Source organism: Mercenaria mercenaria, chromosome 3 (assembly GCF_021730395.1).
Source record: "Mercenaria mercenaria strain notata chromosome 3, MADL_Memer_1, whole genome shotgun sequence".
NCBI lineage: Eukaryota > Metazoa > Mollusca > Bivalvia > Venerida > Veneridae > Mercenaria > Mercenaria mercenaria.
Genome location: NC_069363.1, coordinates 50,075,576 through 50,091,682, shown reverse-complemented (window position 1 = coordinate 50,091,682; position 16,107 = coordinate 50,075,576). Strand labels below are relative to the sequence as shown.

General features: G+C 34.4%; 1 protein-coding gene across 1 annotated transcript; it reads left to right on the top strand.

The window, feature by feature from the left end:
* The first annotated feature begins 248 nt into the window (after positions 1 to 248).
* On the top strand, positions 249 to 2,415 carry LOC128555619 (uncharacterized). The gene is made up of 2 exons (XM_053538446.1): positions 249 to 810; positions 1,081 to 2,415. Exons 1-2 carry the CDS (start codon positions 369 to 371, stop codon positions 1,491 to 1,493), a joined length of 855 nt encoding a protein of 284 aa, XP_053394421.1. The 5' UTR covers positions 249 to 368; the 3' UTR covers positions 1,494 to 2,415.
* Positions 2,416 to 16,107: the final 13,692 nt, after the last annotated feature.

Here is a 16,107-nt window from a genome sequence, read left to right as displayed (position 1 = left end):
CGCCAGTGATAGTCAAACTTTATTTTTCTACAGCTTCACGACAAATTAAAACATGTTTACTTCTTTCGTGCACCGGTTACATCGGGTCATTGTCAGATATTATCTCCTTCGTCTAAAACAAGAGTAACAATGTAATTTGTATTTGTTTACGTAGATCATAGTAACTGATTAGAGCTGTCTTTAAAGATATTTTCAAAGTATTCATTAAGGCTTTCATTAAGGCATTTTAAGCGCACCCAGGTGAATTTATTCAAAAGTTTCATCGTATAACATTGGTGGAAACATTTAACGTCCTTCTACCTGTTTCATAATCAATATTTAAAACAGGTTAGACGTACAAATTACATATTCTGTGCTAGAAAGTCAAAATGGTCGGACTCAAAGCCATCTTCACATGTTTCTTCATCGCTTTGTGTATCATAAAGTGTACAAGTGCGACTGAAACAGTTTGTTCCAAGTTCTCGTATGAGCAGGAAATTATTGCGAGTGTGCTTAAAATGAAATTAAATGTTGAACATATGGAAAAGGAAATAAAGAAAACACAAGAAGATATTTTAAAGGTGTTGGAAGACCAGAGGGAGAAAATGGAGATGTTTGCTAAGAACTACATTACCGTTAGAGATATTCTTGTCGTTGTCATGGAGAACAAATCAGCAGAAGTTTCCAAAGTATTAGACGACAAAACGGATGAAGTTGATAAAGTATTAAAAAACAAAACGGCAGAAGTTGCAAAAGTATTAGCGGACAAAACCTCTGTTATTGATAAAGTATTAAGAAACAAAACGGCAGAAGTTGTCAAAGCATTGGATGGTAAACTATATATTAATTTTATGTAAACACATTGTTTTACGAAACGGAAAAGCATTGAATATGAAGAACAATACTTTAGTTTTATACAAATTTTCATTTCATTATTTAGAGATAGATCTCTTGATTTTTGTCGCTATGACAAGAAGGGTTTAAGCAAGTTAATGATAGTAGAAAATGAAGGAAGGCTTCATATAAGATAGTAAAATCACACACATCTATCAACTTTAGCATTTTCTCTTAAAGCTATAAATATACTGATATTATTTTCAGACGTTGAAAAAAAAGTCACCAAAGCCGTCGTAGCATTTTCAGCATCTGCAACAAAACATCAAACAAATCCTGCCAATGGTCAAACCATAATCTTCGATGCAGTTATGACTAACATTGGAAACGCCTATGACAGCACATCAGGTAAATTTCTCGCTCCTGTCTCCGGAACTTACGTCTTTTCCTGCAGCATCTTTTCTGGAGGTAATGGTGAATTTTGGGCATACATGGCTGTCAACAACTCTGCAAAAGCGCATCTGAACGAAAGAGGCACTAACGGACGACACGGAATGGGAAGCCAAACAATGATTGTTCAGTTGAATCCAGGTGATGTAGTTACCGTGAACACAAATTATGGCGCCGGAACTGTTTATGGGGCAAAGTACTCAACCTTCAACGGATTCTTGCTCCTTTAGAAACTATACCACACATGTGTTACAATCAATAAACATGTTAAGCCGTGTCCTGTGTGTTCAAATTATAAATGAACACTTAGGATATTTGATTATATACATGTATTAACACATGTCCAGTCGAATTATTTTGTTTACTACGTGTTTACTAGGAGTAGGTTGACTTTTGACAAACATGACTTGAAATGGTATTAACACTGAAAATAATGGAGTAAACATATAGATTCCCTTAATCAAGAACTCTTGTATTATCAAAGTGATTGCATTATTTTGCAATTATTTCATCAGAGAAACAAAAAGTGTTACGAAAATAAAACAACTTTAATATTATGAATATGGAGACCTTCACATTTTCACCTTATGTTTTAAACAAGTCTTAAATATGGGCACAACTGCCGATAATAACCACAAGGGGACATAACTTATGTGAAAGAAGCTGGACCTATGACCAAATTATGTTTATGGTCATCGGTTGTGCTCTCCTTTTACAATATTACAATATGACCTAAATATGGCAAAATGCATTTTTCCTTTTTAAAAAGCTGTAATTTAAACATCCGTTTTGTTGGGTTTAAAATCACACCGAATCAATTTAGGTAATATAGCGACTTTTTCAGCTTCTGACAGTGGAGGAAGACCCCAGGTGCAACTCCTGGTTGCTTCAGGCATACATGAGACCCTGGGTACAACCAATATCCTTATCTTAGCCAGCTTGACAAGTTTCTCACAAGAAGAATCATGTACCCTATGAGAGGTTTCGAATCCACATCAGTGAGGTGCAAGTGATTCTAAGTCCATGTCCTCGACCTTAATCACTTGGACACAGATGATTTGTTCAGCAATACTCAACGATTTAATTCAAGTAACTACTGCTGTTTATGAGTTATCGGTTTCTGCGCTGAAAAAATAAAGTATACCACAAGGATCTGAACTGGGTTCCTACTTACTAACACATGGGTCAATATCGATATCCTAACGTTCACCACATGGATCGATTATGGGTTCCTATTTATAGTGTATCACAAGTATCTGTGCTTGGTTTCCCAGTGTCACTCAGGGCTCGGTACTGCGTTTTTAAAGTGTAACTAGGGGATCAGAAATGGGTTCCTATAGTATACAATAGTGATCGTTACTGGGTCCCAAGTATTAAATAACACATATAGATCAGGGCCCAGTAAGGCATATTATTCATCCCCAATAAAATTATATAATCGGGTGGAAAATGAACATTACCATAACTTTCTGCAAAACAAAAACGATTACGGTATGTTAATTTTTGTTTGATTTATCCGTAAAAGCTGCTTTTAAGAAAACCATAAAATACAGATACTTTGAGTTTCGGTCATTTACAAAGTGTGTACAAAGAAATAAATTTTTAATAGATCCCCAATCTTTGAACAGTTTAAGCAAAGTTCCTGTTGTCATACATCACCGTTTGAGTCTGGTACAACTTATGACACAACGTATTTTGATCTAAGATTACTAACCAACTTTTTTGAAGTCTGTTGAAAGATCATTTTAGATGTACTGTCAAACTGGTATTTTATTTTTACAAAAGTTGATCATAAATGATAATTAAATGTATGTTAGTACAAACAATGTAGGCAAAAAGGTTTGGATGTTGTACCTTTTTGCCCGCCCCTCCCCATCTCCCCAACTTTGCGAAATCGCTCATTAGCCTATGATAGTCAAACATTGTTTTGCTACAGCTTCACGACAAATTAAAACATGTTTACTGCTTTCGTGCACCGGTTACATCGTGTCATTGTCAGACATTATCTCCTTCGTCTAAAAAAAAAAAAGAGTAACAATGTATTTTGCATTTGTTTACGTAGATCATAGTAACTGATTAGAGCTGCCTTTAAAGATATTTTCAAAGTATTCATTAAGGCTTTTTAAGCGCGTCCAGGTGAATTTATTCAAGTGTCATCGTATAACATTGGTGGAAACATTTAACGTCCTTCTACCTGTTTCATAATCTATATTCAAAAACAGGTTAGCTAGACGTACAAATTACATATTTTGTGCTAGAAAGTCCAAATGGTCTTACTCAAAGCCATCTTCACCTGTTTCTTCATCGCTTTGTGTATCATAAAGTGTACAAGTGCGACTGAAACAGTTTTTTCAGAGTTCTCCAATGAGCAGGAAATTATTGCGAGTGTGCTTAACAAGAGCACCGCCTTGCGGGTGCTGACGCTCATCTGATTTTTTTTGTATAATAGAAATATTGTCCTACCCATGATTTTCTAAGTCTAAAAAGGGCCATCACTCTTGCAAAAAGCAGGATAGAGTTATGTTTCTTGATGTACAGTGTCCACTTATGATGGTGAAAAACTGTTGCAAGTTTTAAAGCAATAGCTTTGATAGTTTATGAGAAAACTTGACTTAAACATAATATTCAACCAAGAAAATGATTTTTCTAAGTCCAAAAGGGGCAATAATTATTGCAAAAAGCAGGATGGAGTTATGTTGCTTGCTGTACAGGGTCAGCTTATGATGGTCAACAAGAGCTGCAAGTTTTAAAGCAATAGCTTTGATAGTTTAAGAGAAAAAGTTGACCTAAACATAAAACTTAACCAAGAAATCTGATATTTTCTAAGTCCAGAAGGGGCCATAAATCTTGAAAAAAGCAGGATGAAGTTATGTTTCTTGCTGTACAGGGTCAGCTTATGATGGTGAACAAGTGTTGCAAGTTTTAAAGCAATAGCTTTGATAGTTTAGGATAAAAGCTGACCTAAACATAAAACTTAACCAAGAAAACTGATTTTCTAAGTCCAAAAGGGGCAATAATTCTTGCAAAAAGCAAGATGGAGATATGTTTCTTGATGTACAGGGTCAACTTATGATGGTGAACAAGTATTCCAAGTTTCAAAGCAATAGCTTTGATAGTTTAGGAGAAAAGTTGACCTAAACATAAAACTTAACCAATAAATCTGATATTTTCTAAGTACAAAAGGGGCCATAAATCTTGCAAAAAGCAAGATGGAGTTATGTTTCTTGCTATACAGGGTCAGCTTATGATGGTGAACAAGTATTCCAAGTTTCAAAGCAATAGCTTTGATAGTTTAGGAGAAAAGCTGACCTAAACATAAAACTTAACCAGGCAACGCCGACGCCGACGCCGACGCCGACGCCGACAACCGCTCAAGTGATGACAATAACTCATCATTTTTTTTTCAAAAAATCAGATGAGCTAAAAATGAAATTAAATGTTGAACATATGGAAAAGGAAATAAAGAAAACACAAGAAGATATTTTAAAGGTGTTGGAAGACCAGAGAGAAAATGGAGATGTTTGCTAAGAACTATAAATTACCGTTAAAGATATTCTTGTCGTTGTCATGGAGAGTTTCCAAAGTATTAGACGATAAAACGACGTGTGGCAAAAGAACTCTCAACCCTAAGAAAACCTACATAAAATTATCATTATATTACGAATTGTTTTGCCATAATAAAGATAATTTCAGTCAAGTAATTTATTATACAGTATACTTTGATTAAAGACATGTATGTTAATTAAACATGTCTTACCTGAAAAGCCTGCTTTATTCTTATTTTCGTCAGAAAAGAACAAGCATATCCAGTCTTTTCCACACATCATACAAATATAAAACTTGTTCCTTACATTTAAAAAATTCCTATTTTTTTCATTATATCTATTTTCCCACAACTTCAATAGTTGTTATATATATTATTCTCCGCCTTGAATGACATCTACATAGCCTACTTTGGGGTCGCGGCTCCATGTCACTGGAGTTGCTGTTTTAAGTGATATACCGGAAATCATTGCGTAACTATTATGCAAATGACATGATAAAACATAGGTCACCTTGGTAATCAAGACCGTAACTTAATTTCGAGAGTGTACCCTAATTAAAGCGGATCATAAAAGTTACTGAAGCAAATAAGATGCTTCGGTCATCAATGCCATTAAAAGAACGCACTCGGGTTAATATATCACGTGGCGGAGCTGTTTTGTGAATCAAAAAATAAACATTTCACGTGATATTAGGTATTTTAAAATTATATATAAGAATATACTTTAGAACTTTAATGGACATTTCCTTTTTAAACGATGAAAGTGTAGTTACAAAAAAATCTAAATTCGTAAGATATTAATCAAATCAAGGACTATAACTACACACTGAAGGAAAATACCTGATATAAATCTCTATCTTTTTTAATTCTTACGTTTACATGCTGGATCATTTTCATATCGAAAATGTATCGCGCACAGAAGTCATTATCCGTGATTTAATAGAATAATTATAATAAACTTGAATTCCGCAAAGAATAGAACAGATAAAAAATGTAAGTGTAGAACACCCCTCCCCGCTACCCGCCCACTCTCTAATAATTTTCTGACCGCTGCATTCACCATTCGAACCACTTTGATAATGTCAAATAAAAAACTTTCAAATTCGAAGAAACAATTAATAGAAATAAAAAATAACAATTTTAAGATGATTTTTATTATTTTTGAATACTGAATGAATTGATCCCCATTGGAGAATAATTGGATACAAAACCAATAGCTGAACTTTGTTAACTGAACATTTTAATTTCAAATTCGACTTTTAATTACATTTCAAGTATCATGTAAGCTAATTGCGATACGTGGTAAGTTATGTGAGATCACGTTAGGAAATAAAACAAAATCTTTATTACTTTATTAATTCATGGAAAATTTCATTTTTTATTCATTTTTCTTAACCTAAATTTGTCGAGATCAAAAGTGCCGAATAAATAGTCCATTTATCCAAAATCATCAATGATAATGCGCATTAGTTAACGCTGTGGGTTTGCAAAGGTCTACATATATTTTCATCTGTCTTTCGGCGGATATTTACTATAAAACAAACTCATTATTGAATAAAATATAACTCTAACGTAATTAATTTATATAGTGCAGTCATGTCTTTTTTGCCCTACGTAGATTGTTTCCCGTTGCCAAGGAAGTAGCTCTCTGTAAAAAGGTCTATTAGAAAACAAAACGGTAGAAGTTGCCAAAGCATTGGATGGTAAACTATATATTAATTTTATGTAAACATTGTTTTACGAAACGGAAAAGCATTGGTTACGAAGAATACTTTAGTTTTATACAAATTTTCATTTCATTATTCAGAGAAATAGTTAAATTTAGATCCCTTGATTTTTGTCTCTATGACAAGAAGGGTTAAAGCAAGTTAATGATACATGTAGTAGAAAAGGAAGGAAGGCTTCATTAAAGATAGTAACATCACACACAACTGACAATTGTAGCATTTTCTTTTAAAGCTAAATATACTCATATTAATTTCAGAATTTGAAAAGAAAGTCACTAAAGCCGTCGTAGCATTTTCAGCAGCTGCGAGAAAACATCAAACAAATCCCGCCAATGGTCAAACTGTTATCTTTGATGCAGTTATGATTAACACTGGAAACGCCAGTGGCAGCACATCAGGTAAATTTCTCGCTCCTGTCTCCGGAACTTACGTCTTTTTCTGCAGCATCTTTTCTGGAGGTAATGATGAATTTTGGGCATACATGGCTGTCAACAACTCTCCAAAAGCGTTTCTGAACGAAAGAGGCACGAATGGACGACACGGAAGGGAAGCCAAACAAAGATTGTTCAGTTGAATCCAGGTGATAAAGTTCAAAGAAAAACACTGAATGACATCTATATCTCTTATTTACGACCTCAGCTAGAATATGCTTCTTTAGTTTGGGATAATTGTACACAATATGAAAGAGATACCTTAGAAAAATTACAATATGAGGTAGCGCGGGTAGTTACTGGCTAGACTCTTCCACGCGTTAGATACTACATACTATATATCTGTATTCGATAAGACAGATCAGTGAAACAGACTAGTTACTGGCCTAACAAGATCGGTTTCATTACAAAAAATACTATACGACATACGAGGTTGGGTAATACTCTCCGACAGAAGAAAAATTCAAAAATTACTTTTAATGTATAAAGCCAAAAAACAATTATTACCACAGTACTTGACACAGTTATTCCCCCCTACAGTTGACTCAGCTAATGACAATCACTACTGGTTAAGAAATAATGCCGACTACACTTCAGTAACAAGAAAAACTGAAATTTATTCTGTCTTACCATCAGCATTAAAACTTAGGAATGATCTTCCATTAAATATTCGAAACTCAGAATCACTATCTTAAAAGTAAACTGAAAGAATTATATCAACCGCCAGTAATTTCATCTTTTTTCACTAAAGGCGAAAGATTTTCAGCCGTTCATCATGCCCGTATAAGAAATAACTGCAGTAATCTAAATTCTGATTTGTATAAAAATCGTCTCTTTCCTGTGAATGTGGTGCTGAGAATGACAAGAGGGTCATGAAGGCCCTGTATCGCTCACCTGACCTATTGACCTAAAGATCATCAAGATTAACATTCTGACCAAGTTTTATAAAGATATGGTCATAAATATGATCTCTAAAGTGTTAACTAGCTTTTCCTTTGATTTGACCCGGTGCCCTAGTTTCTGATCCCACATGACCCAGATTCGAACTTGGCCTAAAGATCATTAAGATTTACATTCTGACAAAGTTTCACGAAGATACAGTCATAAATGTGGCCTCTAGAGTGTTAACAAGCTTTTCCTTTGATTTGACCCAGTGACCTAGTTCTTGACCCACCTGACCCAGATTTGAACTTGACCTGTATATCATCAAGATCAACATTCTGACCAAGTTTCATTAAGATATGGTCACAAATGTGGCCTCTACAGTGTCAACTAGCTTTTCATTTGATCTTACCTGGTGACCTAGTTTTTGATCTTACATGACCCAGATTCAAACTGGCCCTTGAGACCATCAAGATTAACATTCTGACCAAGATTCATAAAGATACAGTCATAAATGTGGCCTCTATAGTGTTAACAAGCTTTTCCTTTGATTTGACCTGGTGACCTAGTTTTTAATCACAGATGGCCCAGTATCGAACTCTTTCAAGATTTTATTGAGGATAACATTCTGACAAAGTTTCATTAAGATTGGGCCAAAATTGTGACCTCTAGAGTGTTAACAAGCTTTTCCTATGATTTGACCTGGTGACCTAGTTTTTGATCCCAGATATCCCAATATCAAATTCGTCAAAGTTTTTATTGAGGGTAACATTCTCACCAAGTTTCATTAAGATTGGGCCAAATTGTGACCTCTAGAGTGTTAACAAGCTTTTCCTTTGATTTGACCAGGTGACCTAGTTTTTGATCCCAGATATTCCAATATCAAATTCGTCAAAGATTTTATTGAGGGTAACATTCTGACCAATTTCATTAAGATTGGGACAAAACTGTGACCTCTAGAGTGTTAACAAGCTTTTCCTTTGATTTGACCTGGTGACCTAGTTTTTGACCCCAGATGACCCAATATCGAACTTATCCAAGATTTTATTGAGGGTAACATTCTGACCAATTTCATTAAGATTGGGACAAAACTGTGACCTCTAGAGTGTTAACAGTCAAATTGTTGACGACGGACGACTGACGACGGATACAGGTGATCACAAAAGCTCCCCTTTGAGCACTTCGTGCTCAGGTGAGCTAAAAATGCGGACTTGCAAACGATATACATTTCAGAGGCGAACATTATTCATTAAGGGGACACATACTTTGAAATTAGAAAAAAGTGGGTGGGGTATGATACAATTTACCAACAAAAAAGTACAAGGTTTCAACTGTTATAAGTACACAAAGGATTGCTCACTAAAATAAAAATGAGAAAACCTGAAACAAGAAAGTTATTGTTGAATTACATAAGATTTATTGTGTACATTCAAAGTCAACAATTAATACTTTTTTGTGCGAAAATAATAGTGCTTCACCTTGTCCAAACATTTATCAATCTCCTACAGATTCTAATTTAAAGAAAAAAAGTGAAATAAGTTCATTGTCTTGCATTTGCATATGTAAGCTAAAACACATTATTTAGTTTGTTTACAAAGTAGTGCATAAGAAAAGATACGGTGGTCAAGGAATGCCACATTCCAAAACTAAAAGAGTATATTCCCCTTAATACATTAAACATTTATCGTTACAGAAGTCGAGTGGCTTACAATAAGGGCCTAGAAATGTTGCCATTATTAATTTTCAACTTGGTATTCATGAACTACAATGCACTTATATATCAAAACACATTCAACAAACTTTTGAAAATGTATTGTCTTAAAGGGAATTCCTGCAGTTTTTTATGCGCATCTTTCTGCGCAGCCGACACTTTCTATGGAAAACTGAACTAAAGTCAACATTTGTTGAAACATGTTACAGACAATCTTAAATATGAAGAATCTTGAATGAAATAACATTTTTGATAAGTTATATCAGTAATCAAATGTTGATACTGGTTTATGTTTTATTGACAAGTATCATGCCTGACAGGTATCTTGCTATTTTTGTGGTTGTGTTTTCACACCGCACTTTAGTACAAAGACAGTGTTGTTTATATAATGTAAGATAATTGACTTAGTACTGATAAGACAATATCACCTTTCAGATTATTTAGTATTCAATTATAGAAAGAATTAAGAATTTTTAAAACTTTTTTTTAACTTTTAGCAGACATACATGTAATCAATTCGGCCAGGTTCGCGCCATTTCCGTCCGAACAGGTGTTGTATTCTAGCGGTCTTAACATTAAATTTAGCCTGATGACCCATATATTTTTAGCCATTTTTATGCTCACAATACAATTATCTATACACAAGAAGAAAAAGAAAAAATTCTATGAAAGAGTTTTTTCAAAATTAAAAAAAATATTCTTCACTATGGGTATTTTTCATTGAAAAAAGTTTACAAAGGTAAATATGAAACATTTTTTTTTTCATTTGTACCCATTATTGTAAGAATAGAGTATTACAAATATGACTATGATATCAAATAAGTATATAATAAAATCTGTGAAAAGAAAAAACCGTATTATGCTGCCTGCATATATATTTTGGTTGGTATTTATAAAAAAGCAGAAAATAATGAAAATGTTGAAAAATCGCTGTCAGTTTCAGCAACAGTGGGTGTGTTCAAAACAATTTTTCACAAAAACAAGCCTGGTGACCTATTGTTTTTATTTGTTCATTGTTTTCAGCACAACTTTTCCTATCATATATGTGAATTTAAAAAAATTCTATGAAAGGAAAAAAAACTATAGGAATTCTCTTTAAAAATCCCTAAAATAAGGTATGAAATTTGGTTGAGAGGTCCAACCAATGTGTATATGTGCAAAAGCAACATTCTAATCTTGTTCACAAAACTTACTAATACACAGCAGGAATGTCAATGATCAAAACTGGACGAATATACAGTTATCCTCACTTTAATGTCATTTATAATTTGTCCTTGAATTCTCCACCATACTTTTCATAACTCTGTTTGCACGAGTTGCACGAGAATGCTGTCATTCACGTAAAAATACGGGGTCAGATAAGTTGTAAATGCAATATCATCTAAACGTAATTAATGGATTATGCAGTTCAAGATAAACTTTATCTCATAACGTAATGAACAAGTATAATGTTGTAACAACAACTATACTTACACTGATGCAAGTAGCAGTCGGTTTATAAGTGACTTTATTGATTCATTTTGTGTTTTGTTATTGTTGTCAAAAAGTATAACGGAAATGCCTCACAACTGAAGCGGAAACCAGTTTGATGAGCAAAGTAGTCCACTCCCAGCGGGCATGCGACGTCGAAACGACGTCGGTTCTAAGTTGTTATTAGGTCGCGACGTCGACAACCAAAATAAAACGTCTTCCCGACATCGAAAGTGCGACATCGGTACGACGTCAGGTTTCGACGTTGTATCGACGTTGAATTTTGGCCGAAATTGTAATTGTTGCAAGTGGACCTGGTTAACGTTTTACTATAAAATTTAGTCATTTTCTTAATTAATAAATTAATCGGAAATGAATAAAAGATGCATCGCAATTTCTCCAGGAACTGCATTCACTAGTTTAGCTCCCTTGATAAAGTATGAGTCACCGCTAGGAGACGATTTTTCTGAAGTAAACATTGTACTTTTCATCTTTTTTAAATTAGATATTTTTTAAACTCATTTTTATCATGAATTAAACTTAAATGAATCACAGAAACTTTCAAAATATGAAAAGAAAACAAAAAAACTTTTTTTACTTAACGCACCAAAAACCCAAGTGCTATATTCATTTCCGGTTGTAAACAACGAGAAACGAGTCAACAATTATACTTTCTAAATCCAACAAAATAAAATATCACTAGAGAAATTGGAATCAAAGGAAGTTTCACATAAAAGTCCTGATTTAGAAAACTTCGATATCGACGCTTAATTATAGCTTCTAGAAGAAAACCATTATGAAAAAGGGTTGTTTACACGTTGGAAACCCGATGTTGAATCGACGTCGGGTGTCGACGTTGTTTCGACGTCTAAAAATCTTACATTTTCAACCAAAACACAACGTCGAATCGACGTCCGTATCCGACGTCGTTACGACGTCGAATGCCCACAGGGCTGTAAGTAATATTTTTTGATAAATGTCCACAGAAATGAATACTTTTCTAATATTAAAGACGAATATCTGAATAGGATTCATCATTTAATAAGAAGTTATAATCATCGACATGTTTGTTTTTTTAATCATACACGTGCTGACACCTAAGTTGTCTCCCGTTGTTTATTAGAGTTACCTTTCGTCCGGCGCAGTAATACTTTTTGCAGTGAATCGCCGAGAAGTCATGGGAAAATTAAAAACCATGTAAATACATGTAAACTAAAATTAACCACCTTTTCAAGATGAATTTCAAGTGATCGACATTATGCATTTAACCCGCCTGACCTGTGTAGCATCTTAGATATCTGTTCTAAGGTATTCATTGTGTAGAATGTCATGTTATGCCCTTGCAATGCTAATATCCCACTCTGATTATTTTGTTTACATTTTTTATCAATGAGAAATATGGCGTCCATCCCGAGCTGAAATGACGTGGCGTTAAATTTTTACATGTTTAAGCAAACCTGGTGTGTTAGAAAGAAAATTTCATCCCTTCAACATTATTTGCAACACTGTTATTGTAAAAAACCTGTTTTGTTTTTTATACAAAAGCTTAATATTTTGTGTTGAATGTACTTTCTCAAAGACCTCTGTTTTCCTACTACATTCATAGTACCACATCCTTATCCACAAAGTACTGAATATTACAGGTGTCCATCAGTATTATATCAGTTTAGGAATATGTTTTTTTATCTTTCCACCATCGATTTCTTGAATATGCACCCCTTCCTCATTTCTGTATGAATTGTGAACGTAGCAATATGCGTCCCCTTAATACTAGAGCCTTTCATCCTCTTAGCGCAAAGAAACTTTTATTTGGCATTGACACTTTAACAGAATCCCAGAATGAAATACTCTTCAAAGAAGTACAAACTTATATTAAGGAGGAAAAGATTCAAATAATAAAAACGCCATCTCGAGTTCACCAAAACTTGTAACTGCTGCAAACTTATTTAGCGAAAACTGGGGGTGGTTGTGTCAGTACTAGCGGCAACTAAACAATGGTATATCTTCCTGTATGTTTATTTCTTTATTATTTTTACACTTATATAACATTTTGTTTGATATCTAGCAAAATAATTATTAAACTCCTTTTCAGTACTTCTTTTCGATGCATATTTTCCAAAATTCTTTGTTTAAGTCTTGAAATTGTACAACCAATCACACAACCTTAACACATTACTTTTGAGCTACTTACAAACTGACTGTTCTGGGGAGGGCCTTAGATAATGTTGGAATAACTTTTGGCCCAACCTATTTGTATGTATTTGATTTAATGCTTGTATTAAATGTGATGTATACATGTGTGAATATATATATACAATAAAATATGATTAAACTAATCCAGGTGATGAATTTACCGTGAACACAAATTATGGCGCCGGAACTGTTTATGGGGCAAAGTTATCAACCTTCAACGGATTCTTGCTCATTTAGAAACTATGCCACAAATGTGTTATAATCAATAAACATGTTGATTATACTATTTACGGAGTCAGTCGCGCGCGCACCGTGAATGACACGCACGGACTTCTCATGCTTCTACTGCATTGTTACGGTCGCTTATGTAGGTATAACCTGTAAGTTTAAATTTAAAGACCCACCACGACCTAGTGACCTACTTTTTCCTCCCACATGAACTTCGTGCAAATCATTCTGATAATACAGCTATTCTACAAAATGACAGGTGGACAATTTAGGCCATCTCTGAATTAATGTGTTTTCAAAATTTCATCTGCAAACTTATTGTCATTCTCTTTTCAGTATAGTTTTATAAACATAGAATAATAACTATCTTACACTGTAGAAACAAAGGTTTTACATGAGACAAGATTAAGGCAAACTTTTTATTCAAAACTAAACGTCATTTTTGTCGCTCTGGCGTCACTTTAACGTAAATATTGACTTCAGCGTCAAAATGATCTCCACAAATTATACACCATTTCAAAGACATTTTTAAATGAAAATATGATGAGTAACAAGCAAATCGATACTTGTTGACTGAATAGAACGATTTAATGGTCCTTGTGTGACCCTCTACCAAGATTGTTCAAATTATTCCGATTCGTCAAAAACATGGCCGCCACTTTTCCTATTTATATGTATTGTAGATATTTAAAAAATCTTATTGTGTGAAACTGCTGCCCTGATTTTAAAATAATTTATCACAAATGGTCCTTGTGATAGCCTCTACCAAGATTGTTCAAATTGTTTTGATTGTCAAAAAACATAGCCACCAGAGGGCGGTTTTGTTTGTTTGTTTTGGGTTTATCGCCGTTTTTCAACAGTATTTCAGTCATGTAACGGCAAGCAGTTAACCTAACCAGTATTCCTGGATTCTGTACCAGTACAAACATGTTCTCCGCAAGTAACTGCCAACTTCCCCACATGAATCAGAGGTGGAGGACTAATGATTTCAGACACAATGTCGTTTATCAAATAGTCACAGAGAACATACGCCCCGCCCGAGGATCGAACCCGCGACCCCGAGATCCGTAGACCAACGCTCTTACCTACTGAGCTAAGCGGGCGGGCTACCAGAGGGCGGGGTTACTATCCCTATATGTATATAGTGGAAACTTTAACAATCTTCTTGTGTGAAACTGCTGGCCCGATTTTAAAATGATGTTACACAAATGGTCCTTGTGTGACCCTCTACATGTATATGGTGGAAATTTTAAAAAATCTTCTTTTGTGAAACTGCTTTCTTGATTTTAAAATAATTTTAGTACACAAATGGTCCTTCTGTGACCCTCTAATTATTTTTATATGTAAAAAACATGGCTGCCAGAGAGTGTGGTTACTTTTTATACGTCCGTTTGAAAAAGGGGACGTATTATGAGAACGCCCCTGGCGGGCGGGTGGGGTACACAGACTTTGTCCGGAGTATAACTTTTTAATGCATTGAGAGATTTTGATGAAACTTGGCACATTTGTTCACCATTATGAGACGGAGTGTCAAGTGCAAGAACCAGGTCCCTATGTCTAAGGTCAAGGTCACACTTAGAGGTCAAAGGATACAAGAATGAAAACTTTGTCCGGAGCATATTTTCTTCATGCATGGAGGGATTTTGATATATCTTGGCATAAATGTTCACCACCATGAGATGGAGTGTCATGCGCAAGAACCAGGTCCCTAGGTCTTAAGTCAAGGTCACACTTAGAGGCCAAAGGTAGATAAAAGAATAACTTTGTCCGGAGCATTTCAGGGGCTCAGAGTGAAACCAGTCTATCTGCTTCTATTTCTATATACACATAGACTAGTTTCGCTCCGAGCCCTCGATTTCTTCTTCAGGCATGGAGGGATTTTGATGTAACTTGGCACAATTGTACACCATCATGAGACGGAGTGTCATGCCCAGGTCCCTTCTTAAGAATTACTTCCCTTTGTTGTTACTATAAATAGCTTATATTGTAACTTTTTCATTACTAGTCATAGGGAAAAATCAAGACCACTTTTCTGTAGTACAACATGCATGTTACATCCAATTCTGAGGTGTATTTTGACCTATCACTACTTGGTTAGTATTTTTGTGTGGACTTACAATTTTTTTTTTTAACATTAACTTTCTTTAGTTGTTACTATAAATAACTTACATTGTAATTTTTTTATAACTGACCGTAGGGAAAAACCAAGACCATCTTTGTGTGGTAAACATAGATGTTTCTTTCAAATTTTAGGTTTATTTTTAAGTATATCTACCTAGTAAGGATTTTTTTTGGTGGACTTAGAAAAACGAAAGAATTACAGTAATTACTAAATAAAACATAGTAAACCACAAAATTAAAATTCCATTTGCAAATACAGGTGCTAATGTATAGAAATTGCTGTGACGGGCGTATACTGTGACATTCTGGCACTCTTGTTCATATAAGTATTTAGTGAAAACTTTAAATATTGTGTGACATGTATAATTATAATGTATGCTAACATAGAAGAAACCCGACTCTGTACTTGTACCATTACATTATTCAAATGCCCTTGAAGCCTTGTTGTTAATAAAATTTTTAGCATTTTAGCAAACATTTTGTTATCTATTGTTTTATCAAAGTTTCTTGTAGACCTTTTGAAGAGTAGCAAGAGCT